The 18,402-nt window shown below is 34.1% G+C and overlaps 1 protein-coding gene across 1 annotated transcript; it reads right to left on the bottom strand.

Moving 5' to 3' along the window:
• Positions 1-5,490: 5,490 nt before the first annotated feature.
• Positions 5,491-14,421, bottom strand: LOC120067232 (Protein kinase superfamily protein). The gene is made up of 13 exons (XM_039018757.2): positions 13,940-14,421; positions 13,152-13,301; positions 12,386-12,556; positions 10,637-10,780; positions 9,505-9,610; positions 9,258-9,406; positions 9,021-9,146; positions 8,626-8,769; positions 7,891-7,978; positions 7,294-7,667; positions 6,428-6,757; positions 5,969-6,199; positions 5,491-5,855 (listed from the first exon to the last, which is right to left on the bottom strand). Exons 1-13 carry the CDS (start codon positions 14,168-14,170, stop codon positions 5,721-5,723), a joined length of 2,379 nt encoding a protein of 792 aa, XP_038874685.1. The 5' UTR covers positions 14,171-14,421; the 3' UTR covers positions 5,491-5,720.
• Between the last annotated feature and the right edge of the window lie 3,981 nt (positions 14,422-18,402).

The following is an 18,402-nucleotide window of genomic DNA, read 5'->3' as shown; positions in this document are numbered from 1 at the left end:
TATTCCAAGTTACGATCGGATCTATTCATTAAAAAGAATCGATTCAATACATTTCTTATGTACCCATAGGTGTTATATTGGATTTGAATCAGATTTCGGATCAATCTATATTGATTGACTGCCTCCATTATGTTGTTGCTAGCAAATACTACTATTTTTTGTTTTGGATCTTCCAAATCATTCCCAGGGGAGGTCCGGACCCATTTTTTTCTGATCCTTCAATAAAAAGATTCATTCTCTTCATAAAAAATAGGAGGTAGAACCAATAAATATTTCTTTTTCGATTCATCCCTGGAGTTGAATACCTCATTCAAGAATTGTTTTTGATCCAATCCGTAGGAATCAATAGAAAAGGCAAATCCCTTATGATACACCAGATCCGGCTCGGTTATTGATAGAGTGAATAGATCCACACAATATCTAAAACTAAAAACCGCAAAACTTTGCTTTCTTTTTCTATTGAAAGACAAAAATGTGGATTTTCAGTCACAAAAGCAAAAATTCAGGACAAATGGGAAGTAGGTCATGAAAAAAGTGGCAAGACAAGAAATTTTTTTTGAGATTGTCAGGCCCCTAGTTATGGAAATAGTAGGATTATTAGTAAATATTAGGATAGTTATTAGAATGGACATTTTGGTAATTAGATAGTGAGCTTGTTAGGACTTTTGGGTATAAATAGAGGGAGTGAATTGAGAGAAAGAGTGAGAAGTATTTTGTAAGGAATTTACTTTGGGGAATTAAGGGAGAAACTAGCCCTCTTGAAAGGCTAGGTTATCTTGTTTGGTATTCTATGATATTATAGCTTGTTTCAACATATTTTCACATATTTCCATATATCTATGTACTTGACTTTATTCTTGTGTTCTTTATAAGGAAATTTCTTGTGTTGTTAAGTATTTCCTTGTTAGGTGGTATCCTAACAAATTGGTACCAACACGTTGATTTCGGGAAGATTGCTATGGATTCGAAAGCAATGTGTGGTAGTAGGCTATCGAAGGTATTAGAGGCCCTAGAATCAATGCAACAAACATTGAAGGATTACCTGTAAGGATGTGTAGATAGGGAGAGAGAAAGGGAAGAGAAACGATCAACAACATCCAAAGCAGAGAAAGAAATTTTGGTTAAAAAACTAACCAGTCGAGTTCGAAGAGTTGTTAGGTGACATGAATCTTACCCGAGAATGCTTCAGGTAAAGTGAGGGAGGACTGGTCAATCAGGCAAAGAAGCTCCCAATGAAAACAGGGTTGGAGCAAGCATGCCGTGAAAGGAAGGAGAACATTACGACAAACTTGGGTTCAGAGAGGAGATAGAGTGTGCGGAAGAAAAGACGTGAAAAAAAATAGATATCTGACGGGCAAATGGCCAGAAAACTAAGGATACGAGTAAAATAAAAAGCGACGAATGACAGATCAAGCGGAGATGAAATTTTGGGGAAGGGGTTGTTGGAAACGTCGTGAAAAGGTGGCGGAGAGCTTGGAGAACAACGACCATGAAGGAAATATGAAAGGAGAACCCTACCGGTGGCGATGGCATGGATGGCCAACGATCACATGTTTGAGAAGACGAGGCGAGCAAGCGAAGATATAACATTCCCGCGGAAACGTGGTCAAAAAAGGGGAAAAAATAACCAAAAGAAGAAGAGAAGAGGAAACTGATCACTGGGGGCTATGATCGGCGACGAAGGATTACATAGTTGGTGTCGTGGAAGACACTGTTGAAGGAAGTCACAATGGACGGCGTGCGAAAGTTGGGAGGAAGAATACGAAAATTATTGGGCCACCATGGCGTAACCAGTGATAGAGAAAACCAAATGGGGAAGACGAAAAAGAAGTTGAGGGTGCTAAAAATAACGAACGGGAATATAGTTAAAAGGAATAGTTGGTCTCGATGGAAGGAGAAGGAAATTGTTCATATCGACGTATGAAAGGAGGAATGGCGGAGAAAATAATGTACGTTGGCAGCCATGTGATTGGAAAATTGAGGTGGAGGCGAAGGCGGAAAGAAGTCGCATCAGTGGAAAGAGACAAATGTGATCACTGTTGGCCGGAGGAAGAAGGAGATCTTGTATGTGCTAAAATTTGCAAAAGGAGGGGGAGCTGTCATGGATGAAGAAGAAGGCCTAGGGAAAAGGAAAATTTTGTGAACAAGAGAAAAAGTTCTTTACCCACGTGAAGTGTCAACAGATGGACCCACTAGTTGGAAAAAGTTGCAACAGTAAAAATAGTCATGCGCCAGAGAGAATAAAGATGTTGAATTGCTTTATGGGTTAGAGTCAAGGGAATTAATTGAAGCACATTTTATTTTTAAACCTGGAAAAAAAATGCAAGAGAGAATATGAGCTTCAAATGACTCAATCTAGCCCAATTCATCGGCCAAACAAATCGTGCCAAGGGCTAGAAAAAGCGGCAACATCAATTTTGATTTAATTAATGGGATGGATTTGCATGAAAAGACCCAATCAATTTTAAGTGGACAATCTAGTTTAAATAAGGAGGATGAGTTCTTAAGGAAATATGGGTTGTGGGCCAGATGGGAGACGCCGAAAACATGGAAGGGATTTTTACATAAAAGACTATCTTTATATCCTATATTTCAAAAATGTCTTTAAATACTTTTAATATTATTTTTGGACAAATTTACCCTTTTATTATTTTTATATATATTTCCCTATTTTCAAAACTTTCTTAATGATGGAGAGAGAAACTACAATTATCATCATGAGAGAAGATTCATTTAATATGATTTTTTTCTCATATATTTTGGAGAGAGAAAATGCATTTATTTGTTGAGATTTTTTCTTTATTTAATTTAATTGGAGAAAGAAAATACATTTAATAATTTTTTTCTATTTTCATTGGTTTCACTTTTTTTTATATATATATATAAATTGACATAAATCACCGTATAATGCATTTATTATGGAGAGAAAATACATTTATTATAATTTTTACCATTTTTCAATTGTAGAGATAAAATGCATTTGATATTTTTTTTTTCCATTTTCATTTGGAGAGAGAAAATGACATTTAATATGATTTTATTTTCCATTTTGTTTTTCATGTTGATTTTTGTTATTATGTGAAATATCCCATTGTTACATATAATATATTCCGTTGTTTATTCGTACATATCAATTTATTGGTTTTTTTTTAATGGATTAATAGTTATTTTAAATATACCTTAGAACAATTTAAAGGATTCATAATTATTTTAAATATATCTTAGCACATTTGGTTAGGTATTTGAAAATATTCTAACCGGTATATGAAATATACTACAGAAATTGACTCAATGTTTGACATAAATCACAGTATAAACCAATATATAAAATATACTAAGTATATAAATCTTTATAAATTTCATTTACACCACATTATATATCATAGTACAATAAGTTTAAATTAAAAAAAAAAAAAAAACTCATTTATATCAAATAAACGAAAACATATACCACAGTATATATCAAATTTCCTAAAAAAACTATAAAAAAATATACATATATATCTAAGTATATATAAAACATAGGAAAAAATAAAGGTCATCTTCATATGGGGGTTTACAATACATAATCCTCTATCTTCATCTCTTCTTCTTCAGTCATGGCCGCCACAGATCTCTCTCCTCATCGTCGTCGACCGGATTTGCTCACCCCGTCGTGCTGTCAACCGAATTTGCTCAACCCATCACTGTCGATTCGACCCACGCCATCTGCGCCATCGATTTGTCTCATATGGTTCGTGTCACCTCGTACCGAGCCATCAATTCGCCCAACGCCATCGTCTATCGCCTACAACTCACACCGCCGAAAGGAGAAAAGAAAGGGAAGAGGAAGAAATGGGTGTGAATTATGGGGGGAGAGAATATATGAAACATATTATTGGGGGAGAAAGAACATATGCCTTAGGGAGAGAAGTATGTATGGATGAGAGAGAACTATATATATATATATAAAACGTAGGTGGGGGTTAAATTGTAAATAGCCACTAGTGAAAATATGGAGACCAGTACGGTTTTTTTTTTTTTTTTGTAAAAAATGAAATATTCAAAATATTAACGTAATATGTACCTATTTTTAACGTCTTTTATATAGAAATTCGAACATGAAAAGACAGTCATTTAAAGATTCATAAAGAAAGAAGAAGGGAGTTTAGTGGACTTGAATTTACTAAATTCATTGAGGCCATTTGTTAGAGTGGTAGAAAAGGGTACTTGAATATGAGCTGGAATTGCCTGAATCCCATTGAAATTTTGAAGGAAGATGATGTATGGGCGAGGAGCTGGAATGGGGTCAGGAGCAAGAAGTGGATTATGGGCCTAGCCCATTTAGGAAGATCTTCAAATTGAAACACAACTGCAAATGGTGTGGAGATGGGCTCGTAGAAAAGGACAACCATGTGAAGTGTGAAGGAGGTGGAACCGGCTGTTGCAAAATAGCTGCAGAAGCAAAATGTGTTAGTTTATGGGCCAAATCCAAGTTAAACTACTGAAGCCCAGTTACTGCCCAAAAGCTGACAAAAAAGACATTTCCTCCCAAGGAGGCAGGTGGTCTGGATTCAGTGTTTTTAATTTCATTAAAGAGAGAGAAGCTCAATTTTTGTTATAAGCACACTTTGAAGACAAAGTGTCTTTGAAGGCGGAATATTGCAAGACCCCTAATTATGGAAATAGTAAGATTATTAGTAAATATTAGAATAGTTATTAGAAAGGACATTTTGGTAATTAAATAGTTAGCTTGTTAGGGCTTTTGGATATAAATAGAGGGAGTGAGTTGAGAGAGAGTGTGAAGTATTTTGTAAGAAATTTCATTCGGAGAATTCAAAGAGAGACTAGCCCTCTTGAGAGGTTAGGTTATCTTGTTTTGTGTTCTATGATATTATAGCTTGTTTCAACATATTTTCATATATTTTCATATCCCCGTGTACTTAAATTTATTCTTGTGTTCTTAAGTATTTCCTTATTAGGTGGTATCCTAACAAATTATTATTAGGAATCAAGGTAATATGGGATGTCTTTGTCCCACATTTGTTAGAATGTGATGACTAATGTGGTACTTGGTTTGGCTCTCTCACCCCAATAGCTAGCTTTTGGGGTGTGAATCTCCAAGGTGCTTAAATACCTAACAATTATATCAGAGCCGGTTATCAATCTTATGGAGTAAAATCAGCGGAGGGTTCTGACTAGGTGTGGTAGAAGATTTTGTGCCCATTGATGCTAACCTTAATCTTGCTATCTTTTATGTATAATTTTCTCTTTAGAATGCATTGTTTTGATGCTTCCAATTGTCAACGATAATATGATATCACCCAATCCTATGACCCCTCTTTGAACTTATTTAAAGGTTAGAGTTTTCATAGGTTACGAGCAGGAAGGGACAAATCAACAATTGATGAAACGTCAAATTACATGAATGAGTTTCTAAAGAATAGATTAAAGACGGTAGAATGGAATCAGTTTTAAGTAGCTACTTACAGTAAACATAGTCTCAGTCTCTCTGTCAATAATTTTTTTTTCCTTTCATTATATAAAGTATCTGGCATTCAATAGAACTGCCAACTTTACATTTCTTGTTAATGAATGCTATACAAAAATATAAGATAAAAAAGAAAAGAAAAATCAGAGCATTTAAGCATTAGAAATGCCTGAAAGATGATCAGGTTAGGCTACATATAATCGTGTGCTAAAATCACGTGGATGTGTAGATGTAGAGTTGTGCAAATTTCTCATAACATTGTATCGCGAATTAACCGGGCAATTACCCGGGAAGATAATCGACTGAGCACCTCAGGAAGAACTGTAGCTGAGATGCCTGGCAAAACTGGAAGAAGCTCTTGAATAACTCGAACAACATCCACACCCTGTTTGTACCCACAAGGATGAAAACGGGAAACAGTTCAGAGATATTTGGCTAAAAGAAGATAAAAAGCTCGTTAATTATATGTTATTTACTTTCGACTGAGCTTTCAAGTACCTCTTTAGATGTTGTTGAAATCGAACTTCCTGCCGTTAAGAACTCGAGAATCTTTTGAACATTATTTAGTATGACTCTGTCTTCTTCTGTTATCGAGGGTAGCAATGCAACAGGCTTGAATGGTCCAATGGAAGGAACCATGTTAAAAACTGGTGTAGTATTTCTAATTCCAAAGATTGACATTAAGCGGACTAACTGCTCCCTTGTGATTGCATCAATGCCCTTCACAATCTGCGTAGTACAACAGAGAACGCTTTAATTATCAAGAAACAAATTGGCATTGCTTGTTCAAACTTCAAAAGAGGAAAGTGACAGAGCAAGAAATTTCTAAAGCTCATAGGCTGTCAACGGTTGTAAGACCTAAAACGTTGGATAGAAAAGTGCACTTCAGGGGTTACATTTCTGGGACCCAAAAGGTAGTCTGTGTATACATCAACTGACCAAAGTTCTTCAGTTTACCTCATCAAGAAGAAATTCTCGAAAAAAGTTCCCTCTATCAGACAGCAGAAAGGCTAAGGAAGCCCTTGTTTCAATTGGTTGCTTTTGCTGGAATTCGCGGGGAGCGGGAAGAAACTGAGGAAAGGAAGATGCTGTTCGGGTTTCCAGACCACCAAGCTCGGCCATATCTCCATTAAGATCCTCTCCACCACCACTTTTAGCAGCAGTTATGAAGTTCTCAAAGGCTTGCATAACATCAATGAATCTCTCAGCATCAAATACTCCAGACTTCCCATAGATTGTGTATCGTAAGGCATTCCTTAACCTTGGGGACTCGTCAGTCAGAAGTCTCTGAAAGAAAGGAGAAAGAGACCCAAGTGTATTAAGTTAAAGAGTTCAGTCAACACCTTGCCGTTAATATTTGGCTAGGAACAAGTGGTTAATAATGGTGGTTCAAACATGTTTCTGGTTTTCATGAGCCCATACTCAAATTTGATAACCAAAGGACCAAAAGAATGTCTTCAAAAAGTTAAAAACTACAGTATTTTGACATACAAGTTTATCGCAACATCCATGAAAATCCACTATTTTTCTAAGTGAAGGGCTATCAAAGCTAAAATCGTTGTACTTGATTTACTACGAACTGTAGATCCGACTCTTAGTTCAATGAATGGATAGAAAAATGCAAATAACATTTAAAGTGGAGGTTTAGTATAACATCATTTGCAAGAAAAATATGCAATTATCCTTTATGCTTCACTATTTTCAGCAAAACAACAAAAGCATACCATGAATACAGCCACTGCCACGAGCACATTTATTTCTGTAGGGAAAAATGGCAGATATCTAACTAATCACAAGAAAAGAAAAGGATTTAAGAACTATACCTGGGCAATATAAGGATACGCCTCATCAACAATGGCAAAATCAGAGTTTCCCACTAAAGCTATTCCTTCTAGAACCCCAATTGCCCTAATTATAAGAGCAAAATATGGAGGTATCCGAAATGGATAGTCAAATGTTATCTGAGCTAAATCTGAAGCCAGCTCCTGGAAGTTGATGTTCTTTGCACCTCCACCTTCAAGAGCCTGATCAAAAACCTTTGCTAGGACTGGCAAGATTGGTTCCAAATTAACACCCTCTGGGATAAACCCAAGCTTAACAAAGTCTTTGACTATAGCAGAATAATCTCGATGAATGAGATGTGCGATTGCTTCAATCATTCCATACTTCTGATCATCAGTTAACTTTGTGACTAAACCTGTAACAGCAAACAAGAATCAAATCAAGTCACTATAAAATCATGAGAATGTTCGGGATAAAGAAACTAGTTATTAGATATGTTTTTGTACCCAAAGGAGGTGCATGAAACCATGTTGAGATATCTAAGTTGAGGTTGAATGGAGGAACACGAATGGAGGAACATACATATAATGAACTTTAATATACGCTTTATATAAGTCTTGAGTGCTTTAGTTTGTTACCGAAATCAAGTATGGCTAACTTTCCGTCTGGAGTGCGGATCAAATTCCCAGGATGAGGGTCAGCATGGAAGAATCCAGTGTCAAGTAACTATAAGAAAATGTATTTAGTTAGGAAACTCAAAAGATATGAACAGGAAAAGTCTAACTGCACCATTATATTCTGGCACACATTAGCAAAACATTTTCCAAGTAGTACAAAACCTTCTTATATATGACAGATACATTCCAAAGTTCCACAATTCTAATTACTGTATCTACTACTGGGTATGCCAGGATCTTATACCAAGAGATAAATCTGCCACCTACCAGCTTACCATGTCTTCTTCCTCATTTGTATTTTTAATATGGATAGTAATAAGATATACGTAAACGAAAAAGGAACGAAGTCCAAACTAAATAGGCATAGAGCCAAGAGGCACAGTACACAAATATACTGGTGTTACTAGAGACACTTGATCATACCTAGAGTATCCTGGCAGAGGCCATACTATGTCATCAATTATAAAATACTTGATGCCAAGAAGGTTACTAGTAAAAGAAAAAATTAGTCCCGTATGAGGATATGTATAGATGAAACTTCAAAATTTTCAATTTGGCCCTACATTTCCATGAGGTATAAAAAGTAGTGGTACCCACTCCTAATTTTTTTTGGTTCGACGAAGGAGAGAGCCCCCCTTAGCATGAATAAAGAAATGTAATATTAGCATGCACAAACTCATTGACCTAGTAAATTACCTGCTTTAAGTAGCATATGACTCCCACATTCACAAGTTCCCCGACATCATTTTCCGTGCTTTGGGACAGCTTCTCTCCATCTATCCATCCTGTTGTGAGAACCTTCCTTGAAGTATATTTTTTGTATGTTTTTGGAACAACCACCTAAAATCAAGAGAAGAACTAATTATCAATACTAAAGCATAAGTAAATAATTAGAGAAATAACATTGAATATTTTAAATCACCATCTTCAAATATTGTGATGTACGGTCTAGAAATTATTAATGTATGAAATAAATATGATATATCAATACTGTATATTTACGCCTCAAATACTTTGAGGCCAAAGCTGAAAGTATTGAACATTAATGTCTACATATCAGAGAATCACCATGAACAAGCCGCTAGGTTTACCTGTGGAAGATCCTTTCTCATCATCTCAGCAAAGCGTGTCCCATTTTCACCCTCATTCACATAATCTAGCTCCTCAAAGAAGCGAGCTGCCCATTCATCCACCAAACCAACCACATCTAAAGAGATCTGGAAAGAAGAGAGATCAGGAGCAATAATTGCATTATCAAAATCATTTCCATCTTTTAGACCTAAGAGATTACTAAATTACTTCCCCTTCATTCTCGTTGAAAAGAGTACCTGAGGAAACCTCCGAAGGACCAAGCCCAAATTTCGTATGATAAACAAATCGATAGTCACAGTCTCTAGAACGAAAGGCCTCTGAACTTTAACAGCCACCAGATCACCATTTTCTTTTAAACGACCCTTATATACCTGTCCTAAAGAAGCTGCCATATTTTTGGGAAAAAAGAAACAGAAGTGAACATTATCTCATAGTATAAAGAAAACTCTGTGCTAGTAAATGTCCGTTCATAAATGTCCGTACCAGCAGCAATCGGGGAAGGAGAAAGTTCAGAATAAATGTTCTGCCATGGTTGACCAAGTTCCTCTTCAATGAGAGCCATGGCAACATCATCGGGAAATGAAGGAACCTTCAGATCGAAAAGGAAAAAAGATCAGACGGTAAATAAATAGGTGCCATTCTAACTTAATGATAACTGACAATAGAACATTAACAGTAAAATCTCTATGCCAAAGCCAGATAGGAACTAGACTAGAACAGAAATATCTGAACAGCTATACGCATGCAGTCAGTTGGCAGGATGATATCAAACTAAAACTAGCAATCTAGTAGACTTGGTTTACCAAGAATTAAGGACAAATTTAATGTCCTAAGAATTATTATCAATATCTCAATTTCAGAAAGATACCATGGTAGTTAGGCTTCAAGTAAAAATTTTTTTACTACATGGATCAAGTTAATTAACATAATACACAACACAGGAAGACTAAAGCCAGATATTCATTACAAGAACTAAAAACACTAAATGCAAGAAAAGATGTACAGATAGTGGACATTGAATACATTTCACCAAGAACATAGAAAGGATGCAGCAATCCAGAAAATTTTCAAATAACTCTTGTTTCCAAATTCCAATGGCACGAGCTATGTATACGAGGTTTGACTTAGAAGGTTCAATATAAGAACTTCACACTCTATTAATCCCCTACAATGCTGTATTAGATAAGTCCAAATTTTTACAGTCAAATACAATGCATTACCCGAAGAGAGAAAGACAACCTAGGGGCCCGAGGAATAGGGCTCCCCCTCCCAAAGAGAACTACTTACTACAATGCTATGCAATTGAGAAGGATTGTAGAAAGGGGTAATTATAGAAGAATCTGCTTTAGCTTTAACACCACCAACAAGCAGTGAGTTGTACACAATTCCAAAAGATAGGGAAAGTAGGAGACTTATCTTCTCTCGAAGAGTTTCTACCATCAACTATAGGATAAGAAAAACAACTTTCACTTTGTCTATCATCAAGTACAAAGGATATAGATGCATGTTTCTAATTATGTTTGCCATCACTTTCAATTTGCAGGGATTAATTCTGATAAGGGAATTCAGATAAATCTAAACCATACCATCTTTATATATAAAATGCTAATCTTACCTTATCACAAAGCTTTTGCAGCTCAGTCATTGCAACAGGTGACAGAATATCTGGTCGAATGCTCAGAGCTTGTCCTAGCTTAATATATGCTGGACCCAATGAGGTCACAATCTCCCTTAATTCAATGGCTCTTTCAACTTCATTCTGAAATAAAATGTTTCATTCACAAAAGGAAACGCAGGGGAAAGAGAGGTTATTGGTATGATTAAATAAAGAGAAACATAAGTGGTATATTCATGGTTGTTAAATAATCCATTAAAATATGTATTTTCTTACTAGTGACTGTTTATCATAAGATTCAATGTTTTACTCAGTTATTTTACGTCAGCTATAGATAATTACACGGTAGGCAAAGGGTGAAAGGGGGCAAGTGATCTGTTTGATGAGAATTTGGGTGTAAAACTATGTGACTAATTAGTCCTGATGCAGACATGGAATGTTGTGAGTAGGTAAGTAGCCTACATAGGACATGGCTGCATGGTGGATGATCAAGGAGTTAGAGAGTACGGGGAGCAATCAAATCTTCCACGGTGTATGTACTGCTCTGCTCTTATAAATAATTACCGGTTCTATAAATAACACACAAAATACCAATGAATAAATAGTTTTATAGATACCCGAGTTTCCCACCCTTTTCAATACTAGCAAAATCCAAGATTATATTTAGGTATCCAAAAATCTATAAATTTCATAATATTATTCCATGCCAAGACATTTTGTATTCAACAACACAAGTGGTTCATGAAATGAAACGGCCAATAGACTATTTTTATTTGAAACAACATTTAGAATCACGAAGCACTTCAACTGATAAGAAACACAATATAGATGGGGTATAGTGCATTTCCATCAATCATGGGCACATCATAAAATGATTTAGAATAGGAAAGCTCCATTTGCGTCCTACTGAAGGATACCAGTTTTAACGATTTGAAGGTGAACCTAGTTACCAAGGAGTTTAATCAATTACCAACAATTTTGGACAGAATTTCAAGAATGGTGAAGATCGTTCTAAAATTTGTAGCATTAACTATTGTATAGGGTATGCAGATCAAAACAACATTGAAAATAGGAAAACTGGTACTTATCATTTTTAGCTCATTTATATTATCCTCTAATAACTTTTTTATTTCAAAGTCATTTTTTTGATAAAATGTCGAGCTTTCATTGAGGGGTAAAAAAATAAAGGAGGAATAAAAGACAGAAACTCAAGAGGAGTCCAACTGCTGTAAGAAGGGACCTCAGTTAAGAAAAATAACACCCAAGGGATAGTTAGAAAAGTCTTTACAAACAGAAACAACAAGAGAGGCATGAAATCTAGCAAGGGACCACATCACACCCACAGATCTCTCCACTTCTCTAAAACTCCTATTGTTCCTTTCCCTCCAAATCGATCATTAATAATCATACCATAATCAATCATTACTCAACCACTTATATTAAACATTTAGAGAGAACCAAGAGGCCAAGTGATCACTCTCAAACTTCACAACTGGTCATGATAGTCGATGTTCTTTTTAAAATGCTTACCACAAGTATGATAACATCCACAACCAATTACAGTCAGGCACTTTCCATGTCCCATCAAGCATTCAAAAAGACCATATTCATTCTCCCAAAATTCACTACTACTCAAGAGAAAACTCCAAATTCTAATTTCTAAAGTTTCCCCAATGTTTGCATACCATACATGAATGCCCATATCTGAATGTAGCATTATAAAATAGGAAAAGAGGAATGAAGATGTACCTCCTTAATTTTCTTGTTTATGATATCCCAGGCAATATGTGAGAGAAAGCCTCCAGCAACAGAAAGCAACTGAACGATTCGAGTTGCTACAGCACGTGGTCTTTTCCCCCAATATGCAGATATGCTTGCAGGATCATAAGCCAAAGGCAAGAACTCACTGCTCTCATCTACCTAAAGTATAATAATCAAAATATATACATATATCAGCAAAAAAAAAAAAAAAAGGAGGAGGAAAATCACCTAGGAAAATGAGCTTGCTAAATCTTTTGTCAAAGAAAATTATATAAGTTCCATGCCACACCAATTATTTTTTCATATTATAATCTTCCATGAAAAGGTGTTTAGCTCCTCTATTTGAACCAAACAAAACATCAATGATAATACATTAATTCACATCCATCCACAATCTTCCGATGCTATTGATGACACACACACACAAAAAAAAAAAAAAAAAAAAAAAAAAAAAAAAAAAAAGAAGAAGAAAAAAAAACTAACTCTAATATGATGAACACAATTATCATAATCTTAAAATGTAACAGAGTTCAGAACAACAGATTTTACATTTTTCTTAGTGGATTTTTCCAGCATCGTAGAGAACGTTGTGAAATTGGTTTTACTCACTTTGCATCAGAATAACTAATTGTATGTATCTCACTTCCATGTTTCATACCTGGATTTCAGGTCATGAGTAGACCAGAAAAGACAAACTATATATCACACATTATCGAGAGATTAAAAAAAATTTGTATGTTAATCACGCACAAACCTCAACAAGACGGAGCTCAACATTATCCTCTGCAAAAAGGGAATCTTTTAAATTCTGTCCTCGTAGTCCTCTCATGAGTATTGCCAACTCTTCATTTTCTTCCATCTGGGCTCTGACTCTTTTAATTTCCTTTGAAACATCTCCAATTTTCTGTCATTTCTAATATCAGTGAAGTGCGCCACTAAAAATAAAGGACTTGAAGCATATTTAATAAAATTAGAGGTACATCAATAAGCGAGCATAACCAATAAATGACAAGCAATCAAACACACAACGAAGAATCTGGTTAAAAGCTAAATAATATTTCATTGATTCAAAGTTGGAGGATGAAAACGAAATATTTGGTATCTAACAGCACAACCTATTATATCTGAACGTGGGAGCTAGAAACTAAAAGAACCATCAAGACTACGGACTAGCTCGCGTATAGAGATTTGAACCGTTCTTTTCTCGAAAATGAACTTAGATGAAGCGAAAATGTAGACGAAGAAGAGATGGACTAAATTTCTTGGAGTTCTAAACCATCAAGCTGTAGACAAGTATGCCCGCTAGCACATTTTGTTAATTGTTCAAGCTCTGTAGTCAGTGTTCTATTCTTTCAGCAAAAATTCAAAGTCCAAGAAGATACGAAAATTCACCTACCACTCTAGTTTTACATTTACGTCATTAAAATCCTCAATCCGACCTAAAACAAAGGAACCGAATAATCATAAACCAGCTCTATAAGGAGAAAAAGGAAAACGGAAATCAAATTCAATTTAAAGAAAGGGCGATGAGTGAGTAATTACAGTGGAAACTCCGTTGACAGCTTTAGGGGCCGGGGGAGACCTGGCTGATCCATTGACGGATTTCTTTGGAGAAGAATTAGTCGGTTTCGGCTCAGTCGCAACTGCAAGAACCTTACCGGCGCGCTTGCGAGTTCTGACGGTCGTTTTCGGAAACGGAAGGCGCGATGGTAGTGTTCGGTGACGAATTGTGTCGATTCCACAGGACACGAGCTGTGGTGCTGCTGCGTCCATGGCGGAACCTTCTTCTTCTTCTTCTTCTTCTTCTTCTTCTTCTTCTTCTTCTTCTTCTACTCTTCTTCTTCTTCTTCTTCTTCTTCTTCTTCTTCTTCTACTCTTCTTCTTCTTCTTCTACTCTTCTTCTTCTTCTGCAGTTACAGAGAAATGAAGTGTTTGGTCGAAGTACAGAATTGGGAGAAGGAAGAGAAGGACTGAAATTGACTTTCTGATGTAACGCAATGTAAACGGTGGTGGTTGCTCTGCCAATGGGCGATTTGCATTGCGAATGAGAACCGAGAGACCGTTTGGCCCTCGAAGTAACACGTGGCGTCATCTGGAGCAGGGAATTATTTTACTATGCTAACAGGTAATTGCAAGATTTTACTGATGCTTTCTACCGCCTCACATTGATGTTTTCTCTTAAACGTGGCTACATTTTACCGATGAATCGATTCGTTTAGGTTGAATTACCCTTTTTTATCCGACTCAATTGTTTGCCATGAATTTAATCCGACCACAAAATATTTTGGCTGTGTTTAATTATTCGATTTTCTTTCAAAAAAATAGTGAAATATTAATCTCTAAAACATCTATTTATTTATTTTCACATATTTAAATAAAATTAGTAACACAATTTTACCTCATATTATGAAAAATTGTGTTTCAAAGATATTAAAACTATTTTTTTCAAATGAGTAGACTTAATAATATGTGCCATGTGGTTGGTTTAACCTAAACTAATCTTAAGTGAACTCATAAACAATTCTATTTATACGATTTTGATTTAACCCAATCCAATTTTATTGATTGAGTTTAATTTATAAAATTGTTTGTCATTGATTTTTTTTTAACAAGCCTAGCAATTACCTAAAAACGTACATAATAATTGTCATGGTTCATTTTTTTTAATTGAATTGGTAAGCTAGGCCAGTCAATTATTTTATTAGAGATAGGTTATTCAGATTTATCTTAGTTTAAGATAGGTAGTGTGAAAGGCTCTTTCAAGTATAAGACCTAGCCTTGTAAGTCGAAATAGAAAACTTCTATCTTGAGAAGTGCTAATTAAAATGAATTAAGAAAGAGTTGTTGAAACAAGTTATATAAAAGGGTCTTTCATGCCTAACTTTGTCCAATTGAAGAGATCCACCTCGCCTCTTTCCTTTCCATTAAATATAGTACTACTATTGTACATGCTACTTTCATTCATAGTTTTGTTGGGACCATTGTCATAAATCTCTCTTGGATTTTCGTATTTTATAAAATTATAAATACAAATTATTTATTTAATAAAATAATGAGTTATTTTATTCGACCTTTGTTTGCATTAACTCAGTCTAATAAACTAAGATCCTTAGTTATTTTATGTAAATTTAAATATGTTGTGGTTGACATACAAGGTTGTATCATGTTTAAGTAATAACCAAAAAGGTATGCAATATAGGGATAATGTTGGGTATCTTATCCTAATGACACTACTGATACAATCCACTTTGTAATTGTTACAAAATTGTTAGTAAAGTATAATAAACAATGTGATCCTAATTGTTCATGTGGAGACATGTGAATGGGGATTAACTATGCAAAGAGTTTGTATAAGACCATACTGCAAAATATTTAATTTCTCTTTATAACGTTGTTAATTGAAGAAATTAACATTTCATAGAATGACCATAGGTGGCTCGACCTTAATCCATGAACTTCTGGAAAATCCTTTGGGTGAAAGTCGCTAGATCCTCGACTCAATAAGTCTAACATTTGGGGGATTTGTCTGAGTATGGAGTTGGGAACATATTTTCACAAGATGGAATTCACCCATTCCCGTATTGAGGTAAGTAGATGAATTGCTCCTTTAATAGCTAATTTCGGGTCTTGAACAATGAGACCTTACTCTCTCACTGGCCTGAAAGAGATTATTTTATAGTTGGACTAAAAATTGTTTATTCATTAGAGGGATCGGTGCTATTACATCTAAACAGTAATTTGATCTAGCTGTAGTTACGAGCAATTGTGAAGGATCGACTTATTGTTGATTTATTATTTCCATAGATATAGAAATATATCTACAGTGAAAAAAGTGCATCTGTCGGTTTGTAATGGAGTGACCTGTAGGCTGTAGTTAACGAATATTTATTAATTTAATTAAAGAATTTAATTAATTAATCTCATATCATTAGAGTTTCTAATCTTTAGCATATGTCTCTTTGCTAGCTTATTAAAGGAATAAGAATCAATTAATTTTGGAATAATCAAAATTGTTTAATTTAATTACAGGAATTAATTGTATAATATATAATTAATATATACATTATAGATACATTATAATATAAAATTAATTTTGAATGAGATTCAAAATTATACTTTGTTATATGAGAGAAATAAATATTTGAATAAGATTCAAATATTAATTATATGAATGAGATTCATATAAAATTATAGGTTAAAATTAATATGAATGAAATTCATATTACGACTATAGGTTACGTGAGATAATATTATTTGAATATAATTCAAATATGTGATATTTAATTAATTAATGATTAATCAATTATTTTATTTAGTTAATCATATATTAAATATGATTTAATATGTAATTTAATTAAATTAAAATTAGTCTAATTATATTAAATTATATTTAATATATTTAAATTAATTTAAAAAGAAGATTAACTCTCAAGGGAGTTTATTCAATGTGTTTTGATGGGGGAGTTATTTTAGAATAAGATTCAATTACTCCCCACTCTCTCTCTCACATAATTGAATGACAGTGTTTGCAGGGAAGAATACATACAGTTCATTGGAATCTAAAAATTTCTTTGCAAAATTCATCCCTCAAGAATTCTCTCTAATACCTTTTCTCTTTTCAAATCAAAGAATTCACAATTTCTTCGATTCTTATCTTGAGATCAATTGGTAGTATTTTCTATAAATTAAGTTCGGAGAAGATTTGAAGTTCATGAGTTTCAACAAAGAAAAGAGAGACCTATCTAAAAGACAGTCTTCAAAGGTGTAGTTTGTTTTCTCTCTTAACTCTCATTTCTAAAGCAAGCTTAACCTTAGTTTTCTGAAAAATCAATCAAGATTTTCCTTCCCAATTATAAGATAAGAGCGATACGCTTCCACATCAGGATTCAATTCCTTCAAGTTTAACACGCCATTAAATGATTTATTGATTTATTTTGTAGACCTCATATAATTCTTAAATTATACTTTTGTGGCAAACAATAAATGGAGGTGAATTGCTTTCTTCTTCTTAGCACCACAACTACAGGGATACAAGATCAAACTTTCAACCTCTAGAGAAGAAGTTTATGTCAATTATTGTTGATCTAATCATATTGGCACCCAATTTTTTCTTTAACATGCAAGCAACACACCTATTAAGAGGAATAGTTTACCTTGCACAAATCAAATTAAGTTTTAGAGTCATTTGTGTATAGAGGAGGATGAATTATAATTCTACAGCACCAAATTCTAATTGTTTTATCATGAATAATATTCTTGTTTCGAAATATTCAATAAAAAATATTTTTTCTGTATATACTTTTTTTCATTTTAAAGAAGTTGTCCTTTGATTTTTTTTCCTCGGAGCTCAATTATTATTTGGATGGAGATCTAACTATTAAAAATTTGAGAAAATATTAATTTATATCTTAAACTTTAGAAGATGTATCAATTTAAATCTTGAACTTTTATAAATATATCAATGTACACCCTTCATTACATTTTGTCTAAGAAAATTGGTGTGAAATTAATAAATTTTAATTGATACAATTCCCAAAGTTTAAGGATATAAATTGATATTTGCCCCAAAAAAATATAGAGGGTAATTAACCATCTCATCTCGCCTTCAATAGTGAAACAAAGGATAAAATGAAATATACATAGTGTTTCAACATCATATCTCACATATATCCATCCTTATAAAAAAAGGGAGAACAAACTATATGAAAAAATATCTTTATAGATCAAAAAACATCTCAAAGAAGATGCCAAAGTCGCGATAGCATGGACCGTTATAGACTTTTTAGTTTAATTGTATTTTCTTTTTCTCACCAAATTCTTAATCACTAATACAATCTAAAAATTAAAAATGACATAAAGATCTCAATATTAGTATTATTTTTCTCCCCTTATCACAAACTCTTGTTAGTTATTGACTCAATATATGTTGACTTTGATATGATAAATAAATAATCGATCATCATCTACATCATGAAATTCTATTCTTACAAATTTTAAGCTATACA

The sequence above is a fragment of the Benincasa hispida genome, chromosome 12 (assembly GCF_027475165.1).
Source record: "Benincasa hispida cultivar pf3 chromosome 12, pf3_genome.v1.1, whole genome shotgun sequence".
Lineage (NCBI taxonomy): Eukaryota > Viridiplantae > Streptophyta > Magnoliopsida > Cucurbitales > Cucurbitaceae > Benincasa > Benincasa hispida.
The sequence above is the reverse complement of the archived record's forward strand: the minus strand, read 5'-3'. Positions and strand labels throughout refer to the sequence as shown.